Source organism: Salvelinus fontinalis, chromosome 12 (genome assembly GCF_029448725.1).
Source record: "Salvelinus fontinalis isolate EN_2023a chromosome 12, ASM2944872v1, whole genome shotgun sequence".
NCBI lineage: Eukaryota > Metazoa > Chordata > Actinopteri > Salmoniformes > Salmonidae > Salvelinus > Salvelinus fontinalis.
This window is the reverse complement of record NC_074676.1, coordinates 40013901-40026121: the sequence shown is the minus strand read 5'-3', so window position 1 is coordinate 40026121 and position 12221 is coordinate 40013901. Positions and strand designations below refer to the sequence as shown.

General features: G+C 43.9%; 1 protein-coding gene across 2 annotated transcripts in view; it reads left to right on the top strand.

The window, feature by feature from the left end:
• LOC129867402 (alpha-N-acetylgalactosaminide alpha-2,6-sialyltransferase 5-like) overlaps nucleotides 1-12221 on the top strand; it is a 48310-nt gene that overhangs the window by 20990 nt on the left and 15099 nt on the right. For both annotated transcript variants that reach the window (XM_055940777.1, XM_055940776.1), the window contains one exon: nucleotides 11130-11542. In XM_055940777.1, coding sequence (XP_055796752.1) covers nucleotides 11130-11542 — 413 coding nt within the window. The remainder of the gene's footprint in view (nucleotides 1-11129; nucleotides 11543-12221) is intronic.

Below are 12221 nucleotides of genomic sequence, written 5' to 3'. Positions count from 1 at the left end.
TGATGATTGAATGTGAGTGAGTGTGTAGACTCAGTATAAATGTGTGTGCATGAAATTAGTGTGTTGGAGTGTCAGTGTGCGTCTGTAGAGTCCTGTGAGTGTGCATTAAAATAAATAATACAAGATAGTCTGTGTAGCCATTCTGTTAGCTATTTATCAGTGTTATCACTTGGGGATGGAAGCTGTTCAGGAGCCTTTTGGTGTCAGACTTGATGTACCGGTACCGCTTGCAATGCGGAAGCAGAGAGAACAGTCTATGGCTTGGGTGGCTGGAGCCCTTCACAGTTTTCCGGGCCTTCTTTTCTACCGCCTGATATAGAGGTGGCCCCAGTGATGTACTGGGATTTCCCAACCACCCTCTGTAGCGCCATGCAAACAAGGGCAGTGCTGTTGCCATACCAAGCAGTGATGCAGCCAGTGATGCAGCCAGGGAGTACAGCAGGGGACTAGGGAAGACCCAGCCGTGATCTGCCCAACGATGTCTTTGTTCCAAGCGAACTTAATGCATTTTATGCACGCTTCGACAATAACAACACTGTACCATATGTGAGGGCCCCCCCCCCCCCCCCCCCCCCCCCCCCCCCGACCCAGAGGACTGGGTGTTCTCGCTCTCCGAGGTCGACGTGATCAAGTCAACACTTGCAAGGCCGTGAGGCTGGACGGTATTCAAGGCCGCGTTTTCAGACCATGTGTAGATCAGCTGGCAGGCATATTCACAGTAATTTCCTCCATCTCCTTGTCACAGTTTGTGATGGCAATTTGAATGCACAGAGATACCGTGACGAGATCCTGAGGCCCATTGTCATGCCATTCATCCGCTGCCATCACCTCATGTTTCAGTATGATAATGCACGGCCTGTACACAAATCTGTACACAATTCCTGAAAGCTGAAAATGTCCCAGTTCTTTCATGGCCTGCGTACTGACCAGACATGTCACCCATTGAGCATGTTTGGGATGCTTTGGATCGATGTGGACGAAAACGTGTTCCAGTTCCCGCCATTATAAACTTCACACAGCCATTGAAGATCAACTCTATGTGAAGGAGATGTGTTGCGCTGCATGAAGCAAATGGTGGTCACACCAGATACTGACTGGTTTTCTGATCAACGCCCCTACCTTTTTGTTAAAGGTATCTGGGAGCAATAGATGCATATCTGTATTCCCAGTCATGTGAAAGCCATACATTAGGGCCTTGTGAATTTATTTAAATTGACTGATTTCCTTATATGAACTGTAACTCAGTAAAATCTTTGTGTAATAATGGAGCTGTGAGTCAGGAAGCAAGTGCAGGTGAAACGTTTAATAAACAACAAAACCAGAAACGAGACGATTTGTCACACCCTGACTTTAGAGAGGCTTTTTATTCTCTATAAAATCTTTGTGTAATAATGGAGCTGTGAGTCAGGAAGCAAGTGCAGGTGAAACGTTTAATAAACAACAAAACCAGAAACGAGACAATTTGTCACACCCTGACCTTAGAGAGCCTTTTTATTCTCTATTTGGTTAGGTCAGGGTGTGACTAGGGTGGGCAATCTATGTTGTATTTCTATGTTGGCCTGGTATGGTTCCCAATCAGAGGCAGCTGTCTATTGTTGTCTCTGATTGGTGATCATACTTTGTTCCTTTGTTATGTCTCTATTTTGGTTTGGTCAGGGTGTGAGTTGGGGTGGGCATTCTATGTTTTTGTTCTATGTTTTATATTTCATTGTGTTTGGCCGAGTGTTGTTCTCAATCAGAGGCAGCTGTCTATCGTTGTCTCTGATTGAGAACCATACTTAGGTAGCCTCATCCCACCTGTGTTTTGTCGGTAGTTGTTTCCTGTGTTGTGTGTGCACCAGCCAGAACTGTTTCGGTCGTTATCTTTGTTATTTTTGTTATTTCAGTGTTCATTTAATAAATATGGACACGTACCACGTTGCACCTTGGTCCTCTCCTTCCAACAGCTGTGCGTAATGAAGAGTGCCAGGTGTGCGTAAGATGAATCCCAGGACCAGTGGTTAGTATTCCAGCGAAGTCGTATGCCGGAGGGGAGGAGCAGGGGAAGATGTGACACTGACATTGTTGCATGTTGCGTTCATATTTTTGTTCAGTACAGAAATCGAAATGTCTTTACCTGCATTTGACTCTGGGGGGAAAAATGACTTGTCCTCTTAAAACTGCTTAAAACACAAATTCTGTTTGTAACATGTTACATTCTAACAACATACATGTGGTGAAGATACTTATTTATAAAAAGTCAAGGACAGAAGGGGGTGTGATTTAAAAATGTGAATTTTAAATTCATATGCAGTCAAAATGACTGCCTCTGCGTTTCCACTCAAAAGTGGTTTTATGTTGAGAGAAGTCCACATCCCAGGCCATCTGTTTTGTAGATCAAGCAATATTTCACAATAGCAAATTAATGGAAAAGATAAGTACCGTTTGATTTCCAATTAAATTTCCCCCCTCAGTGCATTGTCTTCAAAGTCAAACGGCCTCCTCTGTTACACAAGTTCTGAATATTGCTATTAAGGCCGAAACACCCACTGATTCGAAGGCACACTACTGAGGATGTGTCCCAAAATTGACATCTTAACCCAGTCTAAGAAATAAACCTCCCATGCCACTCTGTCAACATCACGGCAAATCTCATATGAGTGCATACCATCTATTGGCACAATGAACAGTTTTAACATCTCGTCCCGTGTTTTATGATTCTGATTATCTGGACTTGTCCAGTGACTGCTGTGAAAGGACAGCTGACAACATAGGAAAGTCTGTGTGACAGCTTGGAGAGACAGCTGACCGGAGGGAATAGACCCCAATGGGGCTATAATGGGCTAGCTACCCATGTTGGCAGTCTCCGACGCTGCTTCAGTATGTTGGAGACACCCGCTAAGTGCTACTGAAAGTCAACAAAGGAACATACCCCTAGAGTCTGCGAGAGCTGGGGCGCAAGATGGCTCAACGACTGATCACACGGCTACGGACCCAGGAATGGAAACGACTACGAGTAGGACCACAGCACATGAGACAACCATAACAGCAGCAGGACACACACTTCAGGTGTGCAGCTGTGGTTGGGAGAGAGTAACATCGGCAAGGGGGTTAAGGATCCATCAAGGGAGGAAAAGGTGCTTGGTAGAGCAGAGACAGGGACATCGCATTGACCAGTACTTCTTACAAAGCAGCCAGTCAAATCAGTCGAATGAAGCACAGCGACGGGACGCAAACCAAAGTTCGCAGAGCATCAGCACCCCTGTAACGGAGGAGGATAACACAAGCGCAGAAATGCCGGTGGATGAACTCACCCAACCACAGAGACCTCTAAAAGAGGAAAAGGTCAAAGGGCACAGACCGAGTGTGAAGTGGCCCAAAGCTGTTGAAAAGAGAGAGTGGGAAACAATCAACAACGACCTGACAAAAATCTTGGAACAACAGGTAGGAACAGCAGAGAAAAAGCTTGAAAGGATGGGAGACATTATCTACCACTACGGAGAAGAGCGCTTTGGAGTAAACGAAAGGAGAAGTGGCAAGACACCACCCGCGCCAGCAAAATCTAGGAGGCAGCAAGAGATCGAGATACTTGTCAGAGAGAGAAGGCAGCTGAGAAAGCAGTGGAAGAAGGCCTCTGATGCAGAGAGAGAAGGTCTCATGCTACTCCAAGCAGACATCAAATGTCGGCTGGCAACCTTGCGAAGAGCGGAAAACTTAAGGAAACTTCGTAGGAAGAAGGAACACTCAAGAACACGGTTCTATAAAAAAACCTTTAAGTTTGTCAAAGACCTCTTCGCAAAGGAAAAGTGCGGAATCCTAAAAACTCCAAAGCCGGAACTGGAAGAACATCTGGAAAAGGTCCACCAGGACACGAAAAGGCATGAGCAGATAATCATCCCACATGACATCCCACCTATTCAACCACCAGAATTCAATCTGGACACTGACCCTCCAAAATGGAAGGAAGTAGAGAACGTTGTCCGACGAGCAAGAGCGGCCTCGGCTCCTGGGCCTAATGGAGTACCATATAAGCTCTACAAGAGCGCCCCGGATGTTCTACGCTTTCTTTGGAGGCTCTTGAGGATAGTGTGGCAGAAGGAAATAATACCAAAGGCATGGCGAAGGGCTGGTGGTGTGCTAATCCCGAAAGAGAAGGATGCGACAGACATCAGTCAATTCCGACCAATCTCCCTTCTCAACGTCGAAGGGAAGATCTTTTTCAGTATAATAGCACAGAGGCTGTCCACTTACCTGGAAAGGAACAAGTACATTGATACATCTGTACAGAAAGCAGGCATTCCTGGTTTCTCTGGTTGCCTGGAACATACTAGTATGATTTGGCACCAGATCCAAACGGCTAAGAAAGACAAGAGAGACCTCTATGTCATCTTCCTCGACCTGGCCAATGCCTTTGGCTCAGTTCCCCATGAACTCCTCTGGGAATCGTTCAACTTTTTCCACGTACCAGAACCCATCACTACACTGGTAAAGGCCTATTTCCAAGACCTGCAATTGTGTTTCACAACACCTGACTTCACAACAACATGGCAGCGCTTGGAAGTGGGCATAATGGCAGGCTGTACAATTTCACCTCTGGCCTTCACTATGGCCGTGGAAGTCATCATCAGGGCATCGAGATGGGTGGTCGGCGGTGAGAGAACTAAGGAAGGGCTCCGTCTCCCACCTATCCGAGCATACATGGATGACATGACTACACTGACCACCACTGCAGCATGCACCAGGCGACAACTTGCAAAACTGCAGGATAACATCAAGTGGGCCCGGATGAAAATCAAGCCAAGCAAATCTCGAAGCATCTCCATAGTCAAGGGACAGCTTAAAGATGTGAGGTTCTGCATTGGAGATGACCCGATACCAACGGTGTCTGAGCAACCCGTCAAGAGCCTGGGTAGATGGTACAACGAAAGCCTCCGAGATAAAGATCAAGTGCAGCAAGTAAGACAGGACATTGCCGACGGACTTGAGAACATCAACAAGACCCTACTGCCTGGGAAGCTCAAGCTTTGGTGTCTACAGTTTGGACTTCTCCCCCGGGTAATGTGGCCACTCACCGTCTATGAGGTCCCAATAACAACAGTGGAGAAGATGGAGCGAACCATTACCTCATACGTGAAGAAATGGCTGGGTGTCCCACGATGCCACGATGCCTAACATCGGCCTCTATGACAAAGGGGTCCTTGAACTACCTCTTACAAGTCTAACGGAGGAGTACAAGTGCTCTAAAGTAAGACTTCAGATGACATTGAAGGACTCCAAAGACCAGACCGTTAGCAAGGCTGCACCTCCCCTACAAACTGGACGGAAATGGACATCATCCAAGGCTGTGCAGCAAGCAACATCAGCCCTGAGACACCAAGACATTGTGGGGAATATCCAGCATGGAAGAGGAGGCTTTGGCCTGGCAGCAAGCAAACCAACGTTCCATAAGGCAACAACATCTGAACGCAGGAAGCTGGTGGTCAAGGAGGTGCGCAGACAGGAGGAGACTGCAAGAAGTGCAAAGGCTGTCTCTCTTGCTAAACAAGGGCAATGGACGCGGTGAGAAGGCCTGGAGAGGAGAAAGATCAACTGGAGTGAGCTTTGGCAAATGGAGGCAAGCAACATCAGCTTCATCATAAGAGCTATTTATGATGTGCTTCCATCACCAAAGAACCTACATCAATGGTATGGCGAGGACCCGACCTGCCCCCTCTGCCCAGCTCCAGCGACTCTCAGGCATATAATGACAGGTTGCAAGACCAGCCTCTCACAAGGCCGCTACACCTGGAGGCACAATCAGGTCCTCAAGAGCCTGGCTGCAGCACTTGAGACCAAGAGGAGTGCAACCAATTCATTACCTCCAAAAACAAGCAATCCCGTCAAAACAACAACATTCATCCGGGAGGGACAGAAAAGGCCCAAGCATCCTCCTACAAAGCCAGAAACTGGACACCTAGGCATGGCCCGGGACTGGAAGATGCTTGTCGATATTGGCCAGCAACTCATTTTTCCACCTGAGATTGCTTCTACCAACCTTAGGCCAGACATGGTACTCTGGTCCCCTTCACGAAAGGCTGTGTACATCATAGAGCTCACAGTCCCGTGGGAAAACTCTGTTGAAGAGGCCTACGAGCGTAAGAAACTGCGTTACACAGAGTTGGCAGCAGACGCAACTCAGCGTGGCTGGAATGCAAAAGTCTGGCCAGTTGAAGTGGGATGCAGAGGTTTTCGTGGCTTCTTCCACCATCAGGTTGCTGAAAGAACTTGGAATCCATGGACAGGCTCTGCGGCAGACCGTCAGAGCAGTTTCTCAAGCAGCTGAAAGAGGCAGCCAGTGGATCTGGATCAAACGGAAGGACCCTTGCTGGGCTATAACTTCATGACCCCCCCCACCCCCACCTGAGAACCCAATTCAGATCCCTCCAACTTGATGAGGGCATATGAGGTATGCGGTCAGCTGTAGGGCTGGCTCAGGGAAGAGGACGCCCCTGCCTTGCATAGTCCCGTGGGAAATCTTAATTGGGCATGGGACACAAGCTAAGGCTTGATCACCCTTTAGCTGGCCACCTTTGATGAGGGTGTTTAGTGATTAAAGGCCGAAACACCCACTGATTCGAAGGCACACTACTGAGGATGTGTCCCAAAATTGACATCTTAACCCAGTCTAAGAAATAAACCTCCCATGCCACTCTGTCAACATCACGGCAAATCTCATGTGAGTGCATACCATCTATTGGCACAATGGACAGTTTTAACATCTCGTCCCGTGTTTTATGATTCTTTGTTCACTATTTTTCTTCATCTGATCTAAAACATGCGTTTTAATTATTTTATTGAACCTTTATTTATCCAGGTTAGTGTCATTGAGATAACATCTATTTGTCAAGAGAAGCCTGGTCCAACCAAGACAGCAGCATAGCGGGGAACAATGTTTAAGACAAATATCAGACATACTGTAACAATTTACTGACAAAGACACACCCCCCCAAAAAAATTATTTGATGTAGACACACATACATTTCAATTACAGAAACATATAAGCATCATAGATCAAACAAATCATAAAGGAAGGGCTCTGTGCTCTTAGTCTCACAAGTCAGACCATTGTTTCTGAAATATTACATGTACCAGAACTGCAAGACTGTAAATTGAGGCTACTGTCTACCTCGGGTGCTGTGTATGAGTATTCTTGGAGGTAGCTACCTAGACAGAAAGAATGAGAGAAGCTACAGTAAATGGATGGCGTCTTTCTCAAAGCAATTATGACCCTGGTTTCCTGGGTAGAGACCAGTTGCTTTGTGAGTGGTAACTGACTGAGTTGGAGCTGTACTCGTAACTGTGGGCTGTGAGCTCTGTGATCTATGTATTGTAGCTCAGCTAATCTAATATACTCCACATTAGAGTTATATGAAGTCTGAACCTGCCAACGTCCCACTACCATGCTAACTCTGGGACTGCATCCAAAATGGCTCCCTATTTCCTATGGGGACCTGGTCAAAAGTAGTGCACTATAGAGGGAATAGGGTGCCATTTGGGACTGACAGTTTGAGTGGAATACGAATCGTTACCTTTTACGAATGAGACAGACGGTCGTATTAGTCAAGTTCCTACTGCATACTGTAGGTAGGTGTGCTCTTATTGAAAATCCCAGGAGGTTGGTGGCACCTTAATTTGGGGAGAATGGGCTTGTTCGAATGACTGGAGCGAAATAGATGGAATGGTATCAAATACATCAAAACACATAGTTTCCAGGTATTTGATGCCATTCCATTTGTTCCATTTCGGCCATTATTGTGAGCCGTTCTCCCCTCAGAAGATCCTGTGATTGAAATTGGTTCATAATGTTGCACATCTGAATCTAACATGTTGAAAATGCATCGATCTGCACAATTCTTATTACTTTTTGTTTCATTTCAAGGCTTCAATCAGGAAACCTCCATAATGATGAATCTACGTAATAACATTTGATTCAATAATGTGATGTTAGGTTTTTATCTATTATGGTCCCGTGTGGCTCAGTTGGTAGAGCATGGTGCTTGCAATGGCAGGGTTGTAGGTTCAATTTCCACGGGGGACCTGTATGAAGAAAATATATGCACTCGCTACTGTAAGTCTCTCTTGATAAGAGTGTCAGCTAAATGATGAAAATATAATCAGATACAGGTGGAGACAGACAAAACTAAGAACCTGATTTATTCACCCACCTGGATGCTTCAGCTGAATAGCAAAGTCACACAGTTCTTCATATATAAAGGGAAAATGCCCAGGAAGGGCTGGCTCTTCCTCTGCATCGTGATATTTTCACTTCGACGTTGACTGCATTCTCCCCATTTCGTACAGAAACTAGAACTTGCTGAACAGTAACTCAACTGCGACTTTGTCCTAAACCAGACAGACACATTCCATCCACTTGTGCAAAACATGTTTATACAACCCTTGCGGACATACTTGCACGACAGAGACCATCCTTCTGTATTGTCCCATTTGTCTATTTGTAACACATAAGTTCATCCTAGCCCATCACAAGATGACCACTACTGATAAGCTAGTTGTACTGGGAAAAGGCCTTAGCTCACACGGATTCTCAACAGTGTTGTTTGAGAATCCTTTTTGATGAGATTTCCCCTCTTAAAGATTCTCAGTTTCAACCTTTTCCTCAGAATGAAGATTGATAAGTCATTGCTATTTCCGCATAGAATCATTGAGCTGACAGAAGCTCTGGGCATAGACTGTCAAAGACAATTTAGTCTTCCTTGCAAAAACACTTTTATTACTGGGAGAATTTCCCTGATGCTCCAGGCCACAAGTACGATACATTAATAGAGTTGAACGTTATTGCTTGGGCAATATCTGCATTTGCTGCCCTGATATTCCTTAACGTTTAAAAAAATATATAAAAACAATTCCATCATGTAAAATCCAAATATCAATCTTATTTCTTGACTCGTCAGAGGAGAAATGAATGTGCTGGGAAATGTTCCCAGATAAACACAGTCAGTTCAGACAAAGAAAGCAGCACAGCCTCAGAGATGCGAATAAGCTACCAGGAGAAAACTGTTCCGCTTCATCAGAAGTGACACGCATGAAGACCTACCGACAGGGAGAATAATGGAACTAAATCAACATGAATTGCACGTCTGCCATCATTTTCTTGTATTGCATTAAGTAGGAATTAGTAAGAAGAGTGGTTTGTCTTGCCATGGGCAGTGTGTGTTCCATATCTGCAAACATTAAGAGGAAAGAAGATGTCTTCCTAGTTATTTTCATAGCATGGCAAGAGATTGGGTAGGCTATAATCGTGTGGCTGGGCATGTAATTCTTTCTTGCCTACTTGTAGGATGTTTGGCTAGCACAAAGGAACGATACATCCACACTATTGCTAGGAAAAAGGCTATAGTTTGAAGTTTGAAATCTTACCATGATAGGAGTACCCTAATCGCTCATCCGGACACATCGGGACAGAAAAGACAACCTCAGGCTGCAGCGATTTCATTATTATTATATATTTTTTAACATTATTATTTTGTATTATTATTATTTTTAAAAAAATATCGATATACAAACTTATACATACGAACAACAACTTACAGACGAACACAAACAATCACTAAATCTCATCTGCCCAGACCCACATGCTCATACCCCCATCCCTAATGCCTGCATTATTATTTGCCATTTGGCCTTAAATGTTATCCATTTGTTTTTATTTCGTCGTCGTCCATGCTTTTAAAATATTTTAATAATAAATAATTAGATTTTTCCATTGTGTTGATGATAGCGGATTGATTGATTTCCACTTTTTTAGTACACGTTTTTTCAAGATGGGTGATGAAGAGAATCATCCAGCCCATTTGGTATCTCACTAAACCTCCATATGCCATGTCTTGAAATATGCAGACAGATGGATTAAAAGTAAGTTTACATTATAATATTTCTGAAAGCCAACTTTATGGCTCCGCCAAAAACTTCCTGACTTTTTTTCTTCTTCGTTATCTTCTGTCTTCGTTATAGTCTGTCTTCATTATCTTCTGTCTTCATTATCTTCTGTCTTCGTTATCTTCTGTCTTCATTATAGTCTGTCTTCGTTATCTTTCTGTCTTCATTATCTTCTGTCTTCATTATAGTCTGTCTTCATTATCTTCTGTCTTCATTATCTTCCGTCTTTGTTATCTTCTGTCTTCATTATAGTCTGTCTTCGTTATCTTCTGTCTTCGTTATCTTTCTGTCTTCATTATCTTCTGTCTTCATTATCTTCTGTCTTCGTTATCTTCTGTCTTCATTATAGTCTGTCTTTATTATCTTCTGTGTCTTCACACACACTTCCCACATTGTGCTCAGGGCCATCTCCATTTCCTCTAAGTTTCCCTTGGTAATTAATATGTGTGGAATCACAGAGATTAAAGGAAGAGATGTGTAAACAGTAGAATGGGATCAGGAGGCAGTGAGGCAGTGAAGTAGGTAATCTCACCTGTATGTATACAGTATATGAATGTATGCACAGGCCCCACTCAAGCATGAAGCTCAGAGTACAGCTCTGAATGCCAATGGACCTCTGCATTAAGCCTTAGAATAATTCATGAGAGGGTCTCAGGGTTTTTACTATTAGAGATGGATGCCCTTTTGCCTAGCCTTCTACTCTGGGCTGTAGAGGGTATTGATTGTGCTATTGGATTTTGGGAAGTACAGTTTTCCTCTTGGCAGGGAGATTTGAATCTAATGCCATGGATCTCACACCTCCATGTGTCCATTGACCTCGATGACAGAGAGGGAGGATTGCATTCACTTTTAAACACTTGTAGTTATTTTGTTATAGGAAGATACTCAGGCAAAATGTCCTTGGTGAATATGGTCTCACATTCTTTTGAATGATAATGGATTGTGTGATTCCTGTAGAAGACCCTTTGTGCTTTGCTCGGCCCCAGAGAGTGCAGATTCTGTTTGAAAACTTCAAACATGCATCCTTCTTTTTCATCTGCCTTGTGATAAGTTTAAGCAATGTGGTGGGTACCGTGCATTCACTTGTCCGATGCTGTTAGCCACAAAATTTCAGGGCAAGGAAAGAAGGAAGCATGCATTTTTTACTTTGTTTAAAAATCACTGTACTATACCGTCTTTGACCTATTGCCCCCCCCCCCCCCCCCCCCCCCCAGCCTCTGAGGATGCACTGTAACTGCTGTGCCCTGGTGTCCAGCTCGGGCCACCTTACTGGCAGTAACCGAGGGGACGAAATTGACCGCACCGAGTGCGTCATCCGCATGAACAATGCCCCAAACGGAAACAATTTCAAACAGGATGTGGGCCGGCGCACTAGCCTGCGCGTCATCGCCCACTCCAGCGTGCAGAGGGTGCTGCAGAGACGGCAGGAGCTGCTCAACGCCAACCAGGACTCTGTCTTCCTCTTCTGGGGACCCACCAGCGCCATGCGACGCGACGGCAAGGGCAGGGTCTTCAACAACCTGCGTCTGATCAACCAGCTGCTTCCCAAGCTCAAGGTCTACGTCATCTCCCCCCTCAAGATGCTGGAGTTTGACGAGCTCTTCAAAAATGAAACGGGAAAAGACAGGTAGGATTTTGACATTTTGACCATTGGGTCAATAACGTCATTGGGTTTTAACTTTGTGAGTCTGGCAGTCCAATTCTGGCCGAGGATGACATCTAAAGAATACAGTCACTGTGTTTGACAACTTGAATCAGGATTTGCCAGGGAAGCCGAATGTATTGTTTTCAGAGCTCTTGAGTATACATATTCTAATACACATTTTAATACACATATATTATAATACACATTTTAATACATATATATATATATATATTATAATCTACATTTTAATACACATGCATATTCTAATACACATTCCAATACACATACATGGTTTAATACACACATATATATATATATAAAATAATACACATTTTAATACACATACACATTTTAATACATGTATATATGGTATAATATACATTTTAATACACATACACATATTAATACACATATATAATGCACATTTTTATACACATGCATATTCTAATACATATTTTAATACACATACATACTCTAATACACATATTAACACACATAGAGTATAATTCACATTTTAATACACATACATATAATACACATTTTAATACACACACATATTTTCATGCACATTTTAATACACATACATATTCTAATACACATACAGTTGAAGTCGGAAGTTTACATACACTTAGGTTGTAGTCATTAAAACTCTTTTTTCAAA